Below are 25,300 nucleotides of genomic sequence, written 5' to 3' on the forward strand. Positions count from 1 at the left end.
CTGATATAGTCTTCTCTGTGAATTTGTCCGATCCTCATCTAAAGGCATCTAGGATGGCAGCCATCACTGCCTCCTGCGGGAGCAAATTCCTTAGCTTAATTCACATTTAATTCATAGTGCAATGGATATTTACAGGGACCTTTCATGAGCGCCACCATAGGTACTGATGGCACCAGATTGGGGACACATTGCAACGCTGGATCCCCACCAATCCATGACTCACGTTGCTCTAGCTCTATGGCAGGAATGTGGTCCTCCAGAAGAAGCTGGATTCCAACCACTGGCTAGGGCTGATGGGAGTTGGAGTCCAGCAACATCTGGAGGCCACATGTTCCCCAGCACTGCTCTCTGCAAGTAAAGGGGTCTCCTACTTTCATCACTATCATCTCAGTAAGCTATTATTTATTCAGTATTTATTCATTGCGCTTGTATCCCAACTTTCTTCTACCACAAAGCTCTGGGCGGCAAACTCGGGGTTAACTGGTGGCCTCCCCTACGGTTGCCAGACCCCCAGGGCTGGCTTGGAGTCTCCAGGTTTGCCCGGCAGGCAGAGGGCTTGAATCTCCAGGGGGGGTGAGAGTCCCATCAATAAAAAAAAATACTGAGAGGACTGCATATGTATCTTGCAAGCTTCAGACTGGGATAATCCAGCTGCAAATTAGAACCACAGAATTGTAGAGTTGCAAGGGGCCCCACAGGTAATCTCGTCCAACCCCTTGCAATGCAGTTCTGCCCACAGCTGTCCCTGAGTGGGCTCAAACCACCAACTTCCTGGTTAACAGCCAGACACACTGACCCATTGTGCCGCAAGACAGCGCAGAGAGTCTGGGGAGGGTGCTCCCCTCCTCTTCTCCCAATTAACCTCCGTCTCCAGGGCATCTCCATGACACCACTGGCGCCCCAGACCCTGAAGGAGCGCCTCCACCCCCATCGTTCTGCCCGGACACTGAGGTCCAGGACCGAGGGCATTTTGACGGTTCCCTTGTTGCGAGAAGCCAAGTTGCAGGGAACCAGGCAGAGGGCCTTCTCGGTGGTGGCGCCTGCCCTGTGGAACGCCCTCCCATCAGATGTCAAAGAGAAAAACAGCTACCAGATTTTTAGAAGACATCTGAAGGCAGCCCTGTTTGGGGAGGCTTTTAATGTTTCATTGTTTTATTTCATTTTTCTGTTGTAAGCCGCCCAGAGTGGCTTGGGAAACCCAGCCTGATGGGTGGGGTATAAATAATTTATTATTATTATTATTATTATTTATTATTATTATTATTTCTGAGGCCAGACCTGAGACCCAAGTCTCCTTTATCCAGGTACTGATTAGACCCAGACCTCCTTGACAGCAAGATGGTCTCATGGATGCTTATTGCTTCTTCCAGGTTTCTTAAAAGAGATCTTTCAGTCTTAACTCGCCGAGAACGCCAGGAGGGCTGGTTCCGGGCAGGGCTACCCGCAGCCCATTCACGGGCTTTCCCCCTTCTCTCCCTTCCCAGGTCTGTGCGTGATGATCGCCGCGTCCATTTACACAGACCGCCACGAGGAGTTTCACGTGGGTCAGCAGTACGACTTTTTCCAGGTGTCCAGCGGGCAGTATGGCTACTCCTACGTCCTGGCGTGGGTCGCCTTCTCTTTCACGCTGCTCAGTGGGATCATGTACCTAATACTAAGGAAGCGTAAATAAAACCGCGGCGGATAGTTGAAGGGGGAAGAGAGAGAAAAGGAAACGGGCTTGTCCGTTTTGCAGTACTGGGAGTCCAGTAACTATTTTGTATATAGCAGAAGAGCGGTTTTTGTAGTAAGGAAAAGTTATTGCCTATGGGTTTTTTTTGTCCTGCCACCACCCCCTTCCTCCTCCTTCTCCCTGCTTGGTGTTGAAACAAGGACTATGGGAGAAAAAAAAATGCAGGTGAACTGGAACAGCTAACCCTCCCCCCCCCCCGGCGTTGGTGGGGTACCTTAAAGGCAACCCATGCCTATGGTAGTCTCCCCAAAGCCACTGATTGTACCTATTCTTGTGTTGTTTCCTTTTCTTGCACAGCTTTCAAAACAGGTAATGTTACTAGGCATTAACAAAAAAGCAACACCTCCCCCCCCCCAAGCTGGTTATGGCTCTGCAGGACAGATGTGAAAAGCTGGCAGAGCACAGTAAACATTGCACTTTCGCTAGCAACATGTGCTCAACTGGACGTCTGGGATTCTCTTGAGAAATAGGGACCGGGGGGGGGGGGGCGGCAGAATCTAGACCGCCCTTGACCACAGAATAATTCTGCAGGATAATCCTGCCGTCGGTAGTTCCTCCAGTGATTGAATGCCACCCTAGGAGGTACTTTCTAAAAAGCAATCGTTTGGTGTGATGCTGGCAAGCTCAACTCTATGGTTCTGGGCTGATCTCAAGGGTGCATTTGGTCTGGCGCAGTGTCCGTGTGGTTACTGGGCATGTTGGGGGGGTGCAGAGGGGCGCAGCCTGCTCTAAATCCAGCTTGGACACATCTGCCCATGCCACGCTTCAAAATAATTCCAGCTGGGAGTGTCTTAAGTTATCGCCGCGGAATATAGTGTTCTGCTGCGATAGGTGTGTAGTGAAGACCCCCGGAAGGTTCAGAGAACATTACTTGTCTAAGGCTGAAACAATTGCTTTGGGACAGATCCTCTTCCTGCTGAACCATGTATCCAGAGCTACCTCAAGAAGTCGCAAAGATGTTCACTGCCTTGATCGACACCCAGAGAGGCACTCTGCCAAGCCCACCACCTCTCAGCCGTGCCTTAATATTTACTATTTCCCTGCGTTTTGGAAGAATTTAAATGGAAAGGCGCTCTCTGTCTTTGAGAAGGCACTCAATCGCTCTGCTCAAAAGGGATCCTAGGTTAGCAGGGCTGTGGAAGGGCCTTTTCCTTGCGTGGATCATGCAGAGCTGTCAGCATAGTTGCCGTCAGAAAACAAATAACATAGCCAAGTTGTTGGGGGCTTGGCAAAAATCATTTGGCGGACCAGTTACAGCCCTTAGGATTGCCATCCCCGCTGTAGGCAATATTAGGCTTAGGCAGACCAAACATTCTGACCCAGCTTGACGTCTTTTAGCAGGAAAATGTCAGTGCTAAAGCACAGCTTCCCTACTTTGAGGTAAATATAGCAGGCAGGAAGACTCAATTTTTATTTTTACAGCCAGGAAAGAGCCACCCAACACTACTGCATTATTCCAGAAGAGTTTGGGATTCCTTATTGCCCCAAATCACAGCTTCAACTAACCAACCAACGAGCCAGTATTTAGCTATCTGGCATATTTGTTGGCAAATATAGCAGGTCTTTCCAATCTCAGTCTGACAAATTTACCTACTAACAAGTCACCTGGTTTTCAAAACCCCAGGGGTTATTATTAGCAGGTGCAGAAACCTAGAATAACCTCAGGCTGCTCTTAAGTATCCCATATTTCACCCAGGAGCCTTGTTCGTATAGCTACAAATGCCTGACCTCCTTAACAACAACAAAGATGGCTTTATAGGGCATTAAGATATTAATGGAAAAGGACGACCCATCGATCACTAAGGTTGCAAAATCAGTCTCTCTGTTCCTATTCAAGTCAACAGGGACTTTCTTCTGAGTAAGCACGCTTAGGATTTCTGTCTGCAGGGCCATCAGCTGATCTGCATCCTCTTACTTGAACATCAGCTGCCTTTGGAATTTTCATGCCATCCAGTTTGGTAAATTAAATGTGCGTGTAGCTCATTTGATCTCTCAATACGAAGGACCTTTTTGAGATTTCGGAGAATGCAAGAATGCAGCTATTTAACAGACAACCATTGTGAGCTGTGTGGAAGGGCATTTTGTGTGTGTTAAGTATGTTTTCTTTTGCATCTTCGTATGGCCACTTCCCCCCTGTAATCCCTCTTTCATCTCTCAAAATGGTGCTCCGGAAAAACTGTCCTTACTATCGGCATTTTTAAAAGGTATCCCCCAACTTGAAATGTTAGCATAAACCTGGGGGGGGGGATGGGAGTGTTTTAGACCCTGCAAACCAAAATATTTGGCCAAATGGATAAACTGGTGACAACTCATCTTAAGTAAATCAGGCCAAGTTAATGATCCCAGCTCCTCCCAGAATCACTTTTATGCTCCTGTATGGAACATAGAACCATGCTTTTTGTGTGCCTGTAGTGACATCTTTTGACTGGCTGGCTGGGGAGTGAAGTGATGGTGTAGAGAGAGAAACCTTGTGACTTTTGCATGGTTGGGGTAGATCCTACTGTGCAAAGAGAACCAGATCTGTTACTCCGCCCACCATCGGCATAAAGCCACTGAAATGTTGCTCACACACTGTTGCTGTTTCATCCCCCTCCCTTGCACCAGTGTTTCTTCCCTCTCCGCTCGATTCCAGATTTATTGCACCCTATTCCTGCACCACCCTCCCAAATCCCCAGACATTCCGCATGCAAGAATCTGCGTCACCATTTATTCTCTGTTCAAAAGAATGAACTAGTCTGGCCAGGTGTGTTTTTTATATAGATAGAATTTGTATTTATGTAAAAAAAAAAGAAGTACCTGTACATACATAGACAACATTATGCCAATTACATTTTCTGACCACTTTAATAGAAATTTATACTGCAAGTCATAATATAACCAGAGAATACAAAAAATCCCAATTCTGACAATACCATTATTGCCTTTGCAACTTGCCTGGGAATAACAGGCACTCCTTTGTACGTTAGTACTACCATTTTTCAAGTTCTGGGGGTGGGGGAGAAATCAAAAAATGTTTAGCGGAGGACAGTGATTGTCAAGACTGCTCGCTTAGCTCTACCGACTGTGCCTCAGTTTTGTATTCTATATACCACCTGTGTACACGGAAATAAAAGTTACCACCAGTATTGTGCCGATACCGTTTTGCGGTTTGGTTTCTTAGCGGCATCTGCCTAAACGCTGAAGGGAAGCCCAGCATTTTTAAAGAGATGCTAGACATTAAGATGAAGAAGAGGTAGGACTGGGTGGGATTGTACGGCCCACGCGCACAAACGCCTGCTGAGTTCAACCAAGCGTCCTGAGACTAGCAGCTTTCATTTCGTTCTCAAGCAGCCTTCTAGCCCTCAGAACGGGGAAGACAGGCTTGAAAGCAGTGGCTGACTGGATCCTCGGAGGTAGAAGGCATGCCTCTCTGTGCGTCTTGAGAATTTCAAGTGTTCAAAGGCTTTAATTGCTTTGCCTTCCTTCCCTATGACTAAGAAAAGCAAATAAAAATAAAAATATGTGCACTAAGCAGCTAGAGGTATAACTGGATGAATCAGGGGACCCACAAGGAAAGTTGCCAGCGGTGATCATGAATTTTAGCAGTGGCGACCAGCTACAGGTACGCTACAGGTATAACTTAGTTTTTTTTTAAAGCCACCAGGAATGCAGATCAGATATGGCTGGAGAGTTTTCCACATCTAGAAACTGGTAACCCTAACTAAGCTGTAGGTCTGTGAGCTGCAAAAATGGGAGGGGGGGAGGGGAGTATTTCTGCCTTCTTTGTAGTGCAGGTGGCTTTGGAACATCACAAATGGCTTTTGAAACCTGCCCTTCAGGCAAGGCCACATTTCTAATTTATAAAGCAAAAGGAACTAACTTCCATATCTGCTAAAGACACACTAAAAGTGACGTGGGAGAGAGATCTGGAAGAGGCCATAGACGAGGACATGTGGGCAGGATTATGAATCTCTTTCCGCTAAGATATGTGAAAATACGTTGAAGGGAGCAGGGATGTCAACTTGCCCCCCACATTTGGGGGGGGGTGCATCACCCAAATAGCGCGCCAGGCCGGGACATGCTGGTGTCCCGCCTCCGCTGCTGTGATGCCAGCGCTCAAATGACCTTCTCCCCACACGGCATTGGGCAGGGAGGCAGCGTCATCGGGTGGGAAGAGGCAGAACGCAGCCACCGGGCTCTATGCTTGGCCTCCCAGCCACGCAATATTGGGCGAGGAGGCGGAGCAGACCACAGGGTTTTTGGGGGGCGGGGGCTGAAGACTCCTTGATTTTTTTTGGGGGGGAGGAGCTAAAGACTCCTCAGCCCCCACTACCCAGCACGCCTGCAAGGGAGACCATTTTGGGGGTCTGAGCTTATAGGAACTGTAACTAACAGGGGAAAGGGGCCGAAGCAGTCCAGATGCTTCTGAACTACAAGTCCCATCAGCCCCAGCTGTTCACCAGTATGGTTCACCAGTATGTTCACCAGTATGGTGAACAGGCCAGGATGGTGGGAGTTGCAGTGTAACAACAGCAGCAAAGCCAAAGGTCCTTTCTCTCTCCCCTCCAAAATCTAAAATGTTAAGGGTGCCCCTCGCAGAAAGGCAAGAGGTGAACGGGAGAACGGGAAGTCTCAGAAGTGAGGTGTCGAACCTTATTGGAAGTGGAACCCTGAAACTGGCGCCGGCCACAGGCAGCGTAGAGAGAAGAGGGGCACATAAAGGAGATGTCAGGTAGGAGCCTAGTTCCCCCCCCCCCCACAGGAGCTACGTCACCGAAATGGCCTGAATGTCACTATAGGGTCCGTAACGGCCATAAATGTCCTTTGACAGAATGGTAAAGTAACACTTGGAGCAATCAGGAAACCGGGCTAATGAGCAAGCCATGGGGAGAGGCATGGCCTTAATTTCCGACACCTTCATCCAGCTGGTCGGCACACCTTTACCGACGGTCTCCAGGCAAGCGAACAAGTGGAAGCTGTCTAGAGGGGCAAACCATGGCTGCACCTTGCTGAGCCACCACCGCAGCCCAAAGCCTTTAGGGTTCTCCACCTGAGCCACAGTGAGGTGCAGCTTTTGAGGACGAAGGGCGTCCAGCTGCTGCTCGACTTGCGGTAATGGAGGGAGGTGCCGAAACGCTTCAGGGACCTGTGGGGAAAGCAAGAGCTTTGGTTAACAGGGCGGCTAAAAAGGGCCGGAACAATCCATTTCAGCTCAATGTCCATGCAGAGAAAGGAAGTATGGGCTATCCTACTTCAGAGCAGACTCACTGAAATTAATGGTCACGAGTCATGACTAAACTGGTTCCATTAATTTCAGTGGGTCTACTCTGTGTAGGACTGGAACTGGCTACAACCCTGTGTATGTCACACACACACACAAAACGAGGCTACTCCCCTTGCTTGCATTGCTTACCGTATACTGTATACTGTATTACACATGTAAAGGATTAATAGCAAGCTCTTCATCAGATGCTTTCAACCCCAGAGCAGGAAACAAAGTAACAGAAATAAATGGAGGAAAATATACAAAAATTACAAAATCATATAAATAGAACCAGCAAACAATTAAGCAAATCTGTCGTACAGCAAACAAGCAAAATCACAACAATGTAAATTAACATTTCCAATTGCTCACCCACCTGCCACCACTTTGAGGTTTTTTTCCTACAATCAAGCAGTATAGAAATTTTATGAAATAAGACTAATGATCAAGACCACGTGCAAAGCTAAATCACCAGCTTAGGCAAGGAGCATGTCCAACACCACCCCCTGCAAGCTGCCGGACACTTAGCAGATCAGCATGTCTCCATAATACAAATCATTATTTGTTAAGTGGCTACAGCAACAAGAATTCCCACAGGGAATGTTGCATTATGAAACACATGCTGCTGTTTTCCTTCCTAGAATTCTTAACGGTGAAATACTGAAGGCACAAATGCAAACAATTTCAACAGGAAAGGAAAGTGGGCATCTACAGAAACCAGTGGGGCTGCATAAGGATCTTACAAATGAGCCGAGGTTTAAGAAGGGCATGCATACGAAATGGAGGAAAGGGGAAAATCACAGAGGAGGAGTAAACGTGAGTGGCCGAATGTCAGGCTGGCTAAAGCTCAGAATGAGCTCCTTTGGCCATTGAACTGCGGATTCTTGTTGCTATGGACTGTCACTGCTCTTACTTTGCAGTATCATAATCTTATACGCATTATTCGCCGCCGCCGCCGCCGCCGCGGTTCATTTAGTAAACAATGAATGGATGCAGGTTGCAGATAAACATCAGGCAAGCTTTGCCATCTCACAAGCTTGGTAAAGGCAAATCACCGCAATTTCCCCCTAGTTCAGAATTTTCTAGAAAGCCCCCCCCCCCCCGGTCTCTGGCATAGCAGGAAAAGACACTCACAACTAGCTTGGTGCTCCTGTCTTCCCACACCTAAACATCTCCTTAACGCCAAACTATTAAGAGACAACGTTCAAAGTGCAACCCCTCTCCACAGAGCATGCTTGATTCATGCTCCCTGGGCTGCCAAACTGGCGTTATTCTGATCTGGGAGCCCCAATTACATCAGGTGTGCAAAACTTATGTCCGTCCAGCTGTTCTTGAACTACAGCCTCCATTATCCTTGACCGCTGGCTGTGCTGATAGGATCTGCAGTCCAACTACATCTGGTTTCCTGGCCTTGAGCTAAAAGCAGTGTTTCCCACACTTGGGTCTCCAGCTGCTTTTGGACTACAAATCCCATCACCCCTAGCTAGCAGGCCCAGTGGTCAGGGAAGATGGGAGTGTAGTCCCAAAACAGCTGGAGACCCGAGTTTGGGAAACCCTGAACTAAAGGAAAGCCAAGTGCTCTAGCATTCCTGTCACTGGGGCTAAGAGATGTGCAGCTTCTATTGCAAGATGGCCCTCTAGTGGCTAAGAGGATGGAGCTCATCCTTCGGTACGGCTTGTGTGGAATGTTTCTCTGCCATCCGTACATGCCAAATTCTTGTTGATATTTCAGACCCAACTGTGTGCTGAGACTCACGGTGTTGGGACTCACTGTTGGTGGTGAGGGGGGGGGGAAACCCTCCTTAACAGCAGAGTTTAACGCCAGCAAAGTGGCGTACCTACCCACCCGATTGGAAACAGTCTAATTCTGCACCAGCTTATGAGGAGCAGGGCTGTTTCCTGCTTTGCAGAATGAGACCCCCGTGGGGGGAGTGCTTCTACCAGCAGCTCCCAGTTTACCCTGGTGTTCAACTGTCAATACTGAAGGTGGTTTAGTTCTGTCTGCTGCAGTTTATTTTTATTAATTCCTATTACAATTATTATGCTGTTTTTAATGGAGGACAAGACGCTATCCACGGCTACCACCAGGGGTTCTCCCACCATGTGGCAGGAGATAATGGCAAGTGTGGCAGGAAGATCCAAGGATGATGCAAGAAAAGTTTAAACATTTCCGTATAGTTTAGCATACTATAGTGGGTTTTTAAAAAACACAATGTGGATAGATATGTTTTCAAAATGAGAACCAAGAGCGTCAAGTGATATACGGAAGACAATCCTAGTTGTGCTTTCCAATGCATTTCTTAAAAATTTGGTGTGGTGTGGGACTGCTTCGGGTGCCTTTAGGATATCCTCTGGGACCCCCGGGCACCACCAGGGCTGGGAAAAAGGAGATAGTGCCATTAAGAATTAATATTGTTGGCATCAGTCTCAAGAGACAATGGAGTGCACCTTCAGGGGTGAAGTCAAACTGCTGGAGAATCACGGCGCCTGATGTGGTTGCAGAGACACAGCTTCAACAACATGGGAGGGAGCGGTTAACAGCATCAAAGTGACCTTGCACAGTGCATAAGCCTGAGCAGTGTTTCTGGAGGTCCTGGGCTGCCCAGACAACTAGATCCCACTCACTGGTGTGGTTCAAAGGAAAGCAGAGCAATACATTTGGCACCAGCTTGGCTGCAAGAGTCGCTGGAAGGAGGCTGACAAGGTACCATCCAACCGTCCTAGGGACTCCACTCCAGATTTGTGTAGGTTTACTCTTGAAGATATCCCATAAGGCAGCAGACGTTCAGGATCAGCGTTTTCCTTCACAGGTTGACGAGCCCCATCTGCCCCTCACTTCCCTCTACAGCACAAACGACCCTGAACAAACCAGAAGGAGCACAACAGCCCCCCTCACTGGAGGTACTACCCTTCCCTTAACACCCCATATACCCTTAAGAATGAATGAATGAATGAATGAACAAATCACGTAGCTACCTGATTTGATGATTGCACCACAGGCTGAGGATGATTTGGGACCAGGCTTTCTACGGTTGAATTGGTTTTCTTAGTAGCACAATATTGGGAAGAAGAAGGTGTCCCATCTAAAGAAGATTGGCAAGTTAAACTAATGGAATACACTGAAATGGCAAAACTGTCAATGAAACGAAGAGGAAGAGATGATAATGAATTTAAGAAAGAATGGAAGATGTTTACTGCATGTATACAGAAGCGATGAACACAGGTTAAGAAGATTGGCAAGTTAAACTAATGGAATACACTGAAATGGCAAAATTGTCAATGAAACGAAGAGGAAGAGATGATAATGAATTTAAGAAAGAATGGAAGATGTTTACTGCATATATACAGAAGCGATGAACACAGGTTAATAGATTATCAGGGCTTTAAGATTACTTGTAATTTATTATGAATGGATAATAGGTGATTTAAATATGTTACAAATTTAACAATGGACATGCAGTATCTTGATAAATAAAACCAAGGAAGGGATTAGAGGGAAGTCAATTTGTTTTGTTTTTGCATTGTTTTTTATTTTTGTTATTTTTGGAAAATCAATAAAGTGTTATATATAAAAATAAGAATTGGTTTTCTTTGCAATGCTTTTCTCTTTTTCTTTGCCAACACCTACAAAATGAAGCATATTAAATATTGCTGGCACCAAGCATATACAGCAGCTGCCCTCCATTGATGCCCCCTAGGTGTTGTCTGACTACAACTCCCATCAGCCCCCAGCCAGCTGTATAACATACACAGGCCTCAGCCCTGTGTACCTGAAGGAGCGTCTCCACCCCCACTGTTCAGCTCGGACCCTAAGGTCCAGCTCCGAGGGCCTTCTGGCAGTTCCCTCACTGAGAGCTTACAGAGAACCAGACAAGAAGGCCTTCTCAATAGTGGCACCCACTCTGTGGGACGCCCTCCCATCAGATGTCAAGGCGATGAGCAACAATACAATCTTAGAAGATGTCGGAAGGCAGCCCTGTACAGGGAAACTTTTAAATGTTTGATGTTCCATTGTGTTTTTATTTATGTTGGAAGCTGCCCAGAGTGGCTGGGGCAACCCAGTCAGATGGGTGCGGTACAAATAATAGAATTATTATTACTACTACTACTTAGCAGAATCAGCTGTATGCTCAAGTCCACCACTGCAACAACAACAAAGGCAGGAAACCAACAGTCCCCGTCACATTCCACCACAGCAACAGCTTCAACTCACCAGAAAACTAAAGTACATATGTATCAATTAAATGCAGGGCTATACTGCTGCTCCACAAGATTTTGCTTATATAGTTTCCCATTTGGTTCTGGGCACTGTGTGCAGAAAAGTCATTTATACGTTTTAAACATCGCCAATACATTAACATGGATATGAAAGCACACACATTCCTCACCTTTGTTGCTGTCATCTCCTTCATCAGTCAAATCAATCAACAATGAGTTCTGTAGTTAAGAGAGAATTCAAATCGTTTAAATGTAAGAACCTCAGAAGAGCCTGCGGGATCCTGTTCTCACGGCGACCAACCAAACGTCTGTGGAAAATCCTTAAGCAGGACCTGAGCACAAACACACTCCCCATCCCCTCCTGTGGTTTCTAGCAAGCAGTATTCAGAAGCACTACTGCCTCCCACCTGCAATTCCCAGCAGTTGGTGTTCTGACACTGCAATGTTGCACCAATGGCTACTAGCCATGGTGGCTAATAAGATACAGTGGTACCTTGGTTCTCAAACTTAATCCGTTCCGGAAGTCCATTCCAAAACCACAACACACACTCTCATTGAAAGTAATGCAAAATGGATCAATCTGTTTAAAAACAACCCCTAAAACAGCAATTCAACATAAATTTTAAGATCCAATGAGAAAAAAGTTTGCACACCGGAACACTTACTTCTGAGTTTGCAGTGTTTGGGTTCCAAGTTGCGTGAGTACCAAGGCATTTGAGAACCAAGGTACCACTGTACTACAACTAATTTTTAAAATGTGCTGCCAAAAATTGGGACAAGGGGCTCAGCCCTGCCGAAAACTAGTTTGAAGTTTCTCAGGATTGGTCCTGGTCTGTAACAGGACTGGGGAGCCTGATGGCTGAATGCTTCCCTCCACAGTTGTTTGGCTCTCAGACATTTCCCCCAGGCCTCTCCCTCTTTGCTCCCGCTCGAATGTTTTCGCCTGGCTGGTGTAGGTCCTTGAACTCTGATCATGACTCCCGTTTGCTTGGAGATGAAGAGACTGGGGTGAGGGTATAGCAACGGCTTACTTCTTTAAGCCGTTGGAAAGCAACCCGCTGAACGGTTCCCAGCACACTTCCTAATATATGTTCCCCAAAACAAATCAAACTATATGATTCTATGATAAAACAAGCTGTTCACATTCTAGATTTAAGGTAGTACATTGCCACTGATCAATATTCCCATGGTAACGTTCGCTTAGTGTAAGTTCTTTTGGGACTCAAGCTGGCGCAGATGGGCAGGCAAGTGTTTCAAATGAGGCCAGGAGGCTTGTGTATGTAATTTACCTTGCAGAGCAAGATCTGGAGGGTTCCAGCTCTTAAGGGGGTCCCCCAATTCAGTATAACTGGGCACACTCTGATCATGTGGCAAGGCCCAAAATGTCACAGCCACAGATGATGTGGATGACAAATTTATTTGTTGTGCTTAACCCCCCCCCCCCGCACATTTTAGAGTCATTCATCATTCAGATCCTTTCGTTATAGGATGGGGGAAAGGAATAAAATCCTAGTTGCACCAGAGAAGTGAATCTTAAGGAATACTTGGAAGATGGAGCAAACTTATTTTCTGCTTCTCCGGAGGGCAGGAGCCAAACCAATGGTTTTGAATTACAAGAAAGGAGATTCCGACTAAACTTTAGGAAGTCATTTCTGATGGCAAGAGCTGTTTGACCGTGGAATGGACTACTTTGGAAGGGGGTGGACCTCTTGGGGGATTAGATGACCCTTGGGGTCTCTTCCCACTCTACAATTCTATGGACGGGGTAGGGGGAGTGGGGGAAGAGTCGTTAAAACTGACCTTAGAGTTGCATGGAGTTTCAGCTGAAGTAGTGGCATTTACAGAAGCTTCTTTCTGCTGAACACCTAAGGGAATTTGACAGAAGTGAAAAGTTTAAAACGCTTGAACTCGTCTGACAACAGATCTTGGCTTTCCTCTGCAGAAGCCTTCACCAATCTGCTAAATTGGATGTGGAGTGGGCAATCAGATTTGCAACAATGGAAGACTGCACCATCCGGGATAAAGTCAAACAGTTGGAGAGTTACAGTGCCTGCTTTGTCTATAGAGACTGATATAGGAGAAACATGCTTTACTGCAGGTGGGGCAGATGAAGGCATCTGGTTTTGCAGATGTACCATGACGTGTCTCCTTTCTGAGCTCAATCATGTACAGTGGTGCCTCGCTTAACGAATGCCCTGCTTAACGAAAGGATTTTTCGAGCGGAGGTTGCCTCGCTAGACAAATTCGTTTTTCGAAAAATTCGTCTAGTGAATCGCGGTTTCCCATAGGAATGCATTGAAATTCAATTAATGCATTCCTATGGGATTCGCTAGACGAATTTTTCGTTATAAGAAAAGACCCATGGAGCGAATTAAATTCATCTAGCGAGGCACCACTGTATTGCCAAACTCTGGCATCAAATTAAAGTGGTGCCTCGCTTAACGAATGCCCTGCTTAACGAAATTTCCGCTTAACGAAAGGTTTTTTCTAGCAGAGGTTGCCTCGCTAGACGAATTCATTTTACGAAAAATTCGTCTAGCGAATCGCGGTTTCCCATAGGAATGCATTGAAATTCAATTAATGCGTTCCTATGGGCAAAAAAAAATTCAATGCATTCCTATGGGATTCGCTAGACGAATTTTTCATTATAAGAAAAGACCCGTGGAACAAATTTGTCTAGCGAGGCACCACTGTATGTCCAAATGATCCTGGCAATTTTGTCCAGGACCTGCCTGCCAAGTTTGACAGCCGAGCTGAGTCAAAGAATTGATTGATGCAGTTGACGAGGCAATCAATGGGACTTACACTCTTACAAGTACCATGTAACTCTACAAGTCTATGAAATATCAGTGTTATTCTGCCTCTCGAACCACGCTAATTGTCCTTTGCAGATGGTGTGCATATTTAAAACATAACCTAAAAATCAGCTGCAAAACAAGACCCATACTGTTGAAAAGTTTCTTTTAAAATAGGGGAAAGGAGAACTTAGTTTCCTGTACCTGTAGGATTCACCGTTCCCACGTCTGAGCTTTTTTTCACCCAAGAAATGCATATAATGTCTTCAGAGCTGATTAAAAAAAGGAATGCAAAATAGGTTATGCAGAAATGTAAAAGAACCCAGCACCTCCACTTAAGGCAACAAAATCTTACTTGTGAAATGAATAATGGGGGAAGTAGGTGTTATAGCACTGGGACGCAGCTGGCGCTGTGGGTTAAACCACAGAGCCTAGGGCTTGCCGATCAGAAGGTCAGCGGTTCGAATCCCCGCGATGGGGTGAGCTCCCGTTGCTCAGTCCCAGCTCCTGCCAACCTAGCAGTTCGAAAGCATGTCACAGTGCAGGTAGATAAATAGGTACCGCTACAGCGGGAAGGTAAACGGCGTTTCCGTGCGCTGCTCTGGTTGTCATTCTGGCTACATGACCTGGAAGCTGTACGCCGGCTCCCTCGGCAAATAACGCGAGATGAGCGCCGCAACCCCAGAGTCGGTCACGACTGGATCTAATGGTCAGGGGTCCCTTTACCTTTAAGGTGTTATAGCATGTGTGTTGCTAAATGCAGAGAACAGTAATGTAAGCCTGCTTTTCATGGACTGATACTTGCACTTCCCAAGCATGCAGCCAATGAACAAGGCCAGCTGCCATGCTGAAGGGGAGACTTACCTTTCTGTGTTTTTAGGGATAGTTTTGTTAAGATTGGATGGTGTCTCTTTAGACAGTGCTGGCATGCTGTTTGCATTGCCATGTTGAGGGCTGGGGCAATCTAGTGTTTCATTTTGCAAAGGTGCTCTTGTAGGGAGGGCCTGGGAAGGAAAGAGAAAAAAATAACTTGTACACTGTGTATTCCACATGAATAATCCAGTATGAATATTCCAGTATGAATAATCAGGCTCCTTCATAATGGAAGCATCTCCTTCTTGATGGTATTAAAGCCGGTGTAACTGTTGCGTTCTCTCACATGCTGACTAAAGTATATTTCTGTTCCCCATCAGTAAGCATTTGGGTCCCACTGTCAAGAGGTTATTCCTGATGTTCACCTGAAACTTTTAACTTAAACCCATTAGATCATGGGTCCCCACAGACCACTGTTTCATTCAGTTCGCCTGTGAAGAACATCGGGGAACTGCGCCTGCTCTTCACTGTTCTTAAAACCCGGCTGTCCAAAGATGGAAAGGCAAAGCCTTACCCCACCACAAAAAAATAAAGGCTTTGTTGCTGTCATCTGCTGCACTGCTAGTTTCCCTAGAAGGCAACTCAATCCCCTACACATTTTAAAATTCAAACCTGTCTGCAGTGGCCTGTCAGGCACTCTGTTAGGAAGTGAAGCTGGAACCTCTCTTTCAGTGTGCAGAATCCATTGATGGGATCCCCTTCTGCATGCCCAACCAGTCATACTCAAACACAGTACAGTCATACTCAAACACAGTACATACATATGACTGTGTTGCAGTGGCCACCTTGAGGTACTACAGCATTTTCTGAGCTCAAGGGAATTAAGACACTGGGCAAATGGCTTAGCAATAGTTGTTTCCGTCAATGATGGAGTGTTGTAGTATATTATAGTGCTGTAGCATGCAGGGCCTTACATTTCTAGATGATTTTCTCTTCTGGCTTCTTATTATAGCATCAATGCGCCTGTCAAGCCTAGAGATTTTCTTCTGCAAGAGAAAGAAAGAAGAGCTTGCATCGGCCTGCAGAAAAACTTGAGAACAAGGGGAGCAGCACTCACAGTTGCACTGAAGCAACTCTAAATATCTGGAGCTAAGGGTTTGGGCTAGTAGGCTCAAGGATGTACTTCAAACAGCATTTTGTGTTTTTGCAATGACCAATGGCTTCTAACAAATAAATCTGACGGAATGTCCGAGTTGCTACTTCCCCTTTCCCCAGTGTCTGAAAAGGAATCCCACCACCAAACCACTTGTGCTAACTGCAAGTCTATCATTCCTTCCTCTCGCTCCTTTTATGGCAATCGCAATGAGACTCTGCTACTCTCTTTGCCATACAAAAAAAGGTTTATTTGGAAAACCTTGCTCTCCTTTCCTCCTCAGTGTTGCTTTCCTGACTTACTGCTCCCTTCTCTGCCTTACTTCTTTAACCCTCTGCTCCTGAACTGCCCACTCCTAAAACTCCCTCCCCCTTAAGACCTCTTTGCATCCCTCAGCCACCCTGCCAGGCCAGCCCCCTTTCCTGTGCCACTTTATCATGCCAACATGCCATGTAGAGGGTCTCAGCTGCATGCAAGGTGTCAGACATTTGTACACCATGGGTTAAATTGACAAGTCTAACGGTAGCCAGCAGTGGGATCTCTACAATACGTGACTTATGGGCCATATTTCTATATACAGATATATAACGTGCTGGCTCCAGGTTTTGCAGGGGCCATTGGCAAGATGCTCCCTCCTCTTCTGCCTTGCTCCTGCCACTGAATGCTCAGAGAAGGCAGAGGGACAGGCAGTGATGGCAGGGAGGAAAAGCAGAGCCAGGGGTGCCAGAGGTCATCGAAGAACCTCTCATCAGGATGTGAGCCTTGGCAAATGCCTGATAACACCAGCTTCTGATGCCAGCCTTGTAGAGATGCAACAGGCTCCAGTCAAATAAAATTTAAAAAACTACTTCATACGTACAAGTTTGTGTCCTATAATTTTAATGTATTAAACCATGACTGAGAGACAAGGCTTTTAAAATGGAACATTGTCTTACTACAATTTTAATAGCTATCGCTTCGTTCTTCTGGAGGCACTGCGTGTGGTCGATTCTTTGGTTTAGAAGTTCGAGGCTGTGATCCAAGGTTTTCAGAGAACTGTCCAGCTGACTTTGAATAAAGCACTTGACCTACAACAGGTGTGGGGGGGGAGACACATAAGCATGCACTCTTTAAATCAAGAAATTATTAGAAAGCGGGAAGCTTTAAAAGCTCTGACTCGACACATAGCACCTTTTGCATGGCAGAAAGCAACAAGTCCAACATGAATAAAACTTTCCCCTGCAACAGCTTCTGTTGCTCACCCCGAACATGCACCCAGGCCGGGATCCAAAGAGCCATCCGACAAACTCCATGCACCCGGGTTGCTTGAATACATGGAATACTTTTTTATAAAAAATGATGTGTAAATCCAGAGGTCAAGCTGCCCAAAGTCCTGTGCAAAAGTCCTTGTGGATTTTTTTTTAACTGAAGTGGTTCATTAGCATCACATCATCCTTAGCATAAAACAAACACCATTAAAATAAAATAAAATAAAGCTGCAGATAATCATTAAGGCGAGATTGGCTGATCAAACAAACAAACAAACTTAAAACTGTGATAAAGGCCTGCCAGCTTAAATAAGTCTGAAAGTCAAAAGTGAGGGTGCCTGCAAAATCTCTGCTGAAAGTGTGTTCCACGCCATGTAACTGGAGAGGCTAAAACACAGATGCCTCAAGAAGCTATTTGGATTTCTGTATGAATAGAAACCCTCCTCTGCCACACATGCAGAGGGGGGTGTAGATGCAGCTGCCCCCCCCCTGGAATTAACTGGGGAAATTCTTGTCCAGGATTAGGTAGAGACAAACAGAGTTCTTAACTTACAGTCCAATGCCAGCAACAGTGAACACCCAGGCACTGTTACCCTTCAAAAGGAAGGTCTGGAAATTACGCCTGGTCCTTTCCCAATCGAGAGAAAGGCGTGTTGGAAAGATCAGCTTTATTGCTTACTGTAGTAAGAACAAAGAAGTCCCAGTGGAGTGTTCCGGTTTTCAAACATTTTTTGGAAGCCGAACGTCCGATGCGGCTGTCGGCTATTGTTTCCGGGGTGCCTGCACCAATCAGAAGCTGAGCCTTGGTTTTCGAACATTTCGGAAGTCAAACAGACTTCCGGAACGGATTACGTTCGAGAACCAAGGTACCACTTTATTTGGCGGTTTTGGTTTTGCTATTTATTTTGCGTTTTTGAGGCGTTTTCGGTTCATTTGTTTTTGTGACTGTGTGGAGCCCAGTTCAGCTGATTGATTGATTGTGTGACTGCAGAAATGAATAAAAGTCCCCCCTCCAAACAATGACTATCATCCGCGCAAGAAAATAATAATATTTTTTAAATAATCTACAATACTGTCTTACAGTACAGTACATTGATTATTGCTTTCGTTTTATGGATCAATCCGTTTTGTATTACTTTCTATGGGAAAGCGTGCCTTGCTTTTGGAACGGTTTGGTTTTGGAACGGATCAAGAACCAAGGTACCACTGTACAATAATTCAAGGCATCTATATAGCATTCGGAATACATGATGCTCTTGTGCCCTTACCATCTCTGCAATATTATTGGTTACAGCAAAGCACGAACAATTCATGCTCTTTACCTGGCCTTCCAATTGGACACCCTATATTTGGAGTTGTTTACCTAAAACTCCCTTTATCTTATCAAGTTGTCAATCATCTTCCACTGGCTCTGGTCAGTCTCTAATTGACATAGTATCAGCCTACAAACTCTGTTACTGGGGCCTAGGAGAGCTATGTGCTCTCTTTGCTTACTACTAATGATGCTGCTTTGGTTAACTGAAAAGCAAAAGAATAAGAGGAACGGAAATACAGAGAAAAGCATACGATGCAGAAAGGCACGTTCTAAACTGGGCTACAGCACTTCCCTGTGTATTTCAGTGGGAAAGGGCCATAGTTCAGTGTTAACAACTTTGCTTTGGGAAAATGAAAGCACACCTCTTTACTGGAGATGTGCATTTTCAGAACCCACCATATTCTTGTGACTAATGTGCTTTAACTATTCTTAATTCTGTGGGACCTGATGGTGAAGGGAAGGGAATAAATTCAATAATGATAATAATACCTACTAGAAATACTTGGTAGCCCCTGGATCAGACAGCAAAACAAAGCTTTGATTAAATGCTTTTAGTTAAGAAATAAAAATCATTTGTTACTCATTATGAGCCTTCAGAATGGAACAGGCTAGAAACAGAGGGAACTGGCTGCATTGAGGACTAGCTCTGATGCAAGGCTTAAGTTTGGTGGGAGATTCCAAACCCCAATTTACACAGCAACATCACTGCCACATGCAGCATTACCTTTGGACTTGTCCAGCCCCAGCAGGGCTTCAAGTGAGATAGCAAAACAAAAATAGCAGTAGTTACGCAAGGCTGAAATGAACAACTCAAAACTATCAAGACTTTCAGTCCCGGCTTTTTTTTTTTTAAATCAGTCCAAGAGCACTGATCTTAGGATGACTGGAAAAGCACAAGCCACACACCCAGAACAGTTTTCCATTAGCAACCCTGCTTCAATTTCATTATTTCAGCATAACTGCAGTGACTTCTCATACAAAGCAACTCACCTGTTCCAACGCATGATGTCTTTTCTCTGAGCTTTTGTCACAAACCTTTCCGGGTTTATCGGATTTCTTGATGCATTTGGAAAAGATGCCTTCATGAGTTTCTGAAATTCTCCTTTTCCTCTGAGCCCCATCTTTGAGGAGACAGAAGGGATTCCCTAAGAAATCTGGAAAACATTACTACTGCCACTATGACATTTATATTTCACTTTTCTGTCCAAGGAGTACATGGCTCTCCCCCTCCCCATTTTATCCTCATAACACTACGTAGGTTAAGCAGAGGGACAGCAACTGACCCAAACTGACCCAGTGAGCTTTAAACTCTGGTCTCACAGGTCCTAATCGGACAATCTAACCACTATATCACATTAACAATGCACTGCAACAGATTTTTGTGAAGCTGAATCAGTACTGCAGTCAGTTTTTTGCTCTAGTTTTTGAAGACGTAGGCAACTTTTGCAGTAAGTTATATTTTTAAAAATCCCGTTACAAGCCAAGAGCAAACACCCCCCACCCCTCCCCTGAAAGATTTGGAGCAGTTATATAAGAAGGGTTCAAAGAAGGCTGCAGTTTTCTAGTTTCTGCAGAAATGAACGGGGCCTGAAATGGTAGTGGAACCTCGGTTTATGAACGCAATCCGTTCCACGGAGGCGTTCATAAACGGAGGCATTCACTCCCCGAAGGCACGCTTTTGCAGGTGTGCAAAGCACCGATAGAGTGCTTCTGCGCATGCGCGATCTGTGCATCCGACGCCGCAGAACCCGGATGTAATCACTCCCGGGTCCACGGCATTCGTAAATGGAGGCGTTTATAAACAGAGGTAGTTGTAAACAGAGGTTCCACTGTACTGTGATCTCAGTCACGCCAACACTCTGAAGTTAAGCAACTGTGTCATTTCACTTGATTAAAATGAACTGCACAGTGTCTTCTGCAACCGCCTCAAACTAGCATCACACTCACTCTTGGAACGAGGCAGCAGGAGGGAAGTTTCGCAAGTGGCCACCATTTAGCAAAAAAATCTGGTCTTCTAAAGCTTAAGCAACCATTTCTTGAACTGTAACCCATCCCATTTCTATGTGAATAGTGAGCACTCTAGACAGGAAGTGGTTATGGTGACAGTATGCAGATGGTACCCAGCTCTACCTCTCTTTCAAATCAGAACCAGTGAAGGTCCTGTGTGAGTGCCTGGAGGCGGTTGGAGGATGGATGGCGGCTAACAGATTGAGGTTGAATCCTGACAAGACAGAAGTACTGTTTGTGGGGTTCAGAAGGCGGGCAGGTGTGGAGGACTCCCTGGTCCTGAATGGGGTGTGTCCCTGAAGGACCAGGTGTGCAGCCTGGGAGTCATTTTGGACTCACAGCTGTCCATGGAGGCGCAGGTCAATTCTGTGTCCAGGGCAGCTGTTTATTAGCTCCATCTGGTACGCAGGCTGAGACCCTACCTGCCCGCGGACTGTCTCACCAGAGTGGTGCCTGCTCTAGTTATCTCTCGCTTGGACTACTGCAATGTGCTTTACATGGGGCTATCTTTGAAGGTGACCTGGAAACTACAACTAATCCAGAATGCGGCAGCTAGACTGGTGACTGGGAGCGGCAACCGAGACCACATAACACCGGTCTTGAAAGACCGACATTGGCTCCCAGTACGTTTCCGAGCACAATTCAAAGTGTTGGTGCTGACCTTTAAAGCCCTAAATGTCCTCGGTCCAGTATACCTGAAGGAGCGTCTCCACCCCCATCGTTCTGCCCGGACACTGAGGTCCAGTACCGAGGGCCTTCTGGCAGTTCCCTCGTTGTGAGAAGCCAAGTTACAGGGAACCAGGCAGAGGGCCTTCTTGGTAGTGGCGTCCGCGCTGTGGAATGCCCTCCCATCAGATGTCAAAGAAAAAGACAGCTACCAGATTTTAAGAAGACATCTGAAGACAGCCCTGTTTAGGGAGGCTTTTAATGTTTAATAGATTATTGTATTGTATTTTTGTGTTGGAAGCCGCCCAGAGTGGCTGGGGAAACCCAGCCAGATGGGTGGGGTATAAATAATAAATTATTACTGTATTATTATTATTAGGCAGCATTAAAAGGTAAAGGGACCACTGACCATTAGGTCCAGTCGTGACCGACTCTGGGGTTGCGCACTCATCTCGCATTATTGGCCGAGGGAGCCGACATACAACTTCCAGATCATGTGGCCAGCATGACAAAGCCGCTTCTGGCAAACCAGAGCAGCACACGGAAATGACGTTTACCTTCCCGCTGTAGCGGTTCCTATTTATCTACTTGCATTTTGACGTGCTTTCGAACTGCTAGGTTGGCAGGAGCTGGGACCAAGCAACGGGAGCTCACCCAGTCACAGGGATTCGAACCGCCGACCTTCTGATCAGCAAGCCCTAGGCTCATATTATTATTATTATTATTAGGCAGCCTTCATGGTTTTCCCCACACTGTGATTCGTAATGTTTTGCTAGGTCAAAAACTATGAAGCCAGTATCACAATATGGACTTCAAGCCGGTTTTGGATGATATATTACCCAGCCCTATATCCCTAATGAGATAAGACAGGAGTCCATTATCTGCACCTTCCGGAACAATCAAAGACATTTTTGTTCTAACAGATTCTCCCAGCTGGATGAATGAGTCTCTGTTATGAGTATCCTATTTTGTATTGTTTTTGTTCCATTTCAAATTTATCTACCGTTCTTTGTGTTTAGCTCATTTGGTTACATTTACTCTACATTGCCTTGAGAGGATACGCTATCTTAATGATTGTAACAACAATAATTTTTTTTAAAAAAATGATTACCTGGCAATACTGAAGAATTAGTATTTTTCTCAAGCAACTGGAATCTGTCGCCTTCCTGTTCCAATACTGGCATAGTTTGCTTAACAAGCGTTTCACCTTTTATTTCGGTTACCTTTTCTAAGGCAGGGATCTTGCGCATAGGAGAGGTGACTGAAAGCTCATGTTCCGATTGGCTAGAAAGCTGGGCAAGTGGCTCAGAGTTCAAGTGTACTTCCACCGGCTTACATGGGGAACTGTGTTCTTTTTGAAGGTAATGATACAGTATATCCTGTAAGGTTCCAGTATTCAGAAATTGCTTAAAATCAGTATCTTTAGTGCGAACCTTGTAGGGAAGATCTTGGGATCCTTCACTACTACTGTTATAAATACTGATTTCAGAATTAACAACTAAATTGGTTACGGACTCCCTTAATGTTGGAGGGTGCAACAGAGTTTCTTTTGATTCCAGTTGAAGGTTAGGTACTTCCGGAGAGTTCTGGCATAAGCCACTTGTTTCAGCCCTTTTCAAATGAACATGATTATCCACAACAGAGGTACCACTTGCCAATCTTTCTGCTGCTTCGACAGCCTTCATTTCATGCAGCATCTTCACTTGCTTTCGGGAGCCTGGAGGCATCGTCTTTTTGGCACGCAAGGGCTTTCTGACATCCATGTTTGGATTAATTTCTCACCCTAAAACACAATAATTACATCTTATGAGTTGAGATCAAACATTATTTTCCTTAAGATGCTAATCAAGGTTTGAATCAGGTAACCTACATTTGATTTAAACCTACACCAGATTTAAATGCAGTCAGTTCAATATATCAGAGGCCTAACTTTTTAATAGATTCAGTTTCGTTTGGGAAGGGGTGTGCACACCACACACTATTATCATTAATCACAGAATTGTAGAGTTGCAAAGGACTCCAAGGGTCATCTAATACAACCACTTGCAATGCAGGAATCTCGGCTAAAGCATCCATGACAAATGGCCATCCAACCTCTGCTTAAAATCCTCCAAGGAAGGAGAGTCCGCAACTTCCTAAGGAAGTCCGTTCCACTGTTGAAAAGCTCTTACTGTCAAAATGTTCTTCCTGATGTTTAGCTGGAATCTCCTTTCTTGTAACTTGAAGCCATTAGACGCGGGTGGCACTGTGGGCTAAACCAAAGATCCTAGGGCTTGCCGATCAGAAGGTCGGTGGTTCGAATCCCTGCGATGGGGTGAGCTCCCATTGCTCGGTCCCAGCTCCTGCCAACCTAGCAGTTCGAAAGCACACCAAAAAGTGCAAGTAGATAAATAGGGACCGCTACAGCGGGAAGGTTAACGGTGTTTCCGTGCGCTGCTCTGGTTCACCAGAAGTGGCTTAGTCATGCTGGCCACATGACCTGGAAGCTGTACACTGGCTCCTTCGGCCAGTAAAGCGAGATGAGCGCCGCAACCCCAGAGTCGTCCGCGACTGGACCTAATGGTCAGGGTCCCTTTACCTTACTCTCCAAAGCAGGAGAAAAGAAGCTTGCTCCAATGATTTAATCAACATCCTTTTAGATCAGGCATAGGCAACCTTTGGCTCCCAGATGTTTTGGAACTACGACTCCCATGATCCCTAGCTAACAGGGCCAGTGGTCAGGGATCATGGGAGTTGTAGTTCCAAAACATCTGGGAGCCAAAGGTTGCCTATGCCTGTTTTAGATATTTGAAGATGGCTATCATATCGCCTTCTCAGTCTCCTCTTTCCCAGGCTAAACATACCCAAATTCCCTCAACCGATCCTTGTATGGCTTGCTATCCAGACCCTAGATAATCTTGGTTGCCCCTGTAAGAATTGGGTACTTTCGTGGTTTATGTGAAAAAGCAGCATCCTTATTTCTCACATCCTCCTCAAGCGTTTCAGCTCATCAATATGGTTCTTAAAATTGAGGTGTCCATAACTGGAAACTTGCCATTACATCTGAACCCAGGCTCATGCTACAATTTCCTCAAACCATGAGCAATACGTCATGAACAAACCTTGGTTACCACTTATGCTTTAACTTGCCTTTTTGAACTGGGAGATGAGGGTTCAAATCCCCACTTGTGAGATATAAAAATATCGGTCCCAATGCCCACTTAGTCTAAAGATATATACTGCCACCACCCACTGACTTATAGACCAGTAGGGATACAATTTCAAAACTTTAGCAACCAGGGCTTCCCAGGAGCTCGAATGTGCCTTAGTACTTAGCCTGCTTACAAATCCCTAATAAAAATAAATAAAAAGAAGTCTCTATACCTGAAGCCTCAGTGACCCAGCAATCTAGAACACCAAATTTAGGACCACAGTCTTTTCCCATGAATTCACAGATTTTTACAGCAAGAGAAAACTATCGGGGAACAGCCACACAGATCCTGTAATCCAGTGGTTCCCAAACTTCTAGAGGCCTCTGCCTCCTTGGTTTATAAACTCACCCTCAGTGCCCCTTAACCTACCCTACCCTATAAAAAGGATTACAGTGGCACCTTGGTTCTCAAACGCCTTGGTTCACAAATGCTGAAAACCCGGACGTAAGTGTTCTGGTTTTTGAACATTTTTTGGAAGCCGACGTCCGATGCAGCTGTTGACTATTGTTTCTGGGGCGCCTGCGCCAATCAGAAGCTGTGCCTTGGTTTTTGAACATTTCAGAAGTCAAACGGACTTCCAGAACGGATTAAGTTTGGCGCTTTTGTTTTTGCCATTTATTTTGCATTTTTGTTTTTGAAGCTTTTTCAGTTAATTTATTTTTGTAACTGTGTGGAACCCAGATCAGCTACTGATTGATTGATTGTGACTGTGGAAATGGATAAAAGCCCCTCATCCAAACAATGACTATCATCAGTGCAAGTAAGAATTTTTTTATTTTATTGTCTACTATACTGTCTTATTTTACAGCACAGTACAATTGATTATTGCTTTCATTTTATGGATCAGTGGTCTCGTTATAGTAAAATTCAGGTTAAATTGCTGTTTTAGGGGTTGTTTTTTAAAGTCTGGAACAGATTAAT

General features: G+C 45.5%; 2 protein-coding genes across 6 annotated transcripts in view; one reads left to right on the top strand and one right to left on the bottom strand.

Annotated features, from left to right (window-relative positions):
* The window catches only part of EMP2 (epithelial membrane protein 2), a 34,711-nt gene extending 29,845 nt beyond the window's left edge, over positions 1–4,866 (top strand). Inside the window, exon 5 of the mRNA XM_035130700.2 lies at positions 1,485–4,866. Coding sequence (XP_034986591.1) covers positions 1,485–1,672 — 188 coding nt within the window. The 3' untranslated portion in view covers positions 1,673–4,866. The remainder of the gene's footprint in view (positions 1–1,484) is intronic.
* A 62-nt stretch (positions 4,867–4,928) lies between these two features.
* ATF7IP2 (activating transcription factor 7 interacting protein 2) overlaps positions 4,929–25,300 on the bottom strand; it is a 33,839-nt gene continuing 13,467 nt past the window's right edge. For 3 of the 5 annotated variants that reach the window (XM_060282789.1, XM_060282790.1, XM_060282787.1), the window contains exons 2-11: positions 22,300–22,971; positions 19,506–19,636; positions 16,889–17,020; positions 15,775–15,846; positions 14,852–14,991; positions 14,192–14,259; positions 12,993–13,057; positions 11,363–11,411; positions 9,951–10,057; positions 4,929–6,857 (exon numbers count right to left, since the gene is read on the bottom strand). In XM_060282789.1, coding sequence (XP_060138772.1) covers positions 6,477–6,857; positions 9,951–10,057; positions 11,363–11,411; positions 12,993–13,057; positions 14,192–14,259; positions 14,852–14,991; positions 15,775–15,846; positions 16,889–17,020; positions 19,506–19,636; positions 22,300–22,951 — 1,797 coding nt within the window. In that variant the 5' untranslated portion in view covers positions 22,952–22,971 and the 3' untranslated portion in view covers positions 4,929–6,476. Of the gene's footprint in view, positions 7,184–9,950; positions 10,058–11,362; positions 11,412–12,992; positions 13,058–14,191; positions 14,260–14,851; positions 14,992–15,774; positions 15,847–16,888; positions 17,021–19,505; positions 19,637–22,299; positions 22,972–23,359; positions 23,539–25,300 lie in introns of all 5 variants that reach the window. The other 2 variants (XM_060282788.1, XM_060282791.1) reach the window with 2 other exon arrangements.

Source organism: Zootoca vivipara, chromosome 14, assembly GCF_963506605.1.
Source record: "Zootoca vivipara chromosome 14, rZooViv1.1, whole genome shotgun sequence".
Taxonomy (NCBI): Eukaryota; Metazoa; Chordata; class Lepidosauria; order Squamata; family Lacertidae; genus Zootoca; species Zootoca vivipara.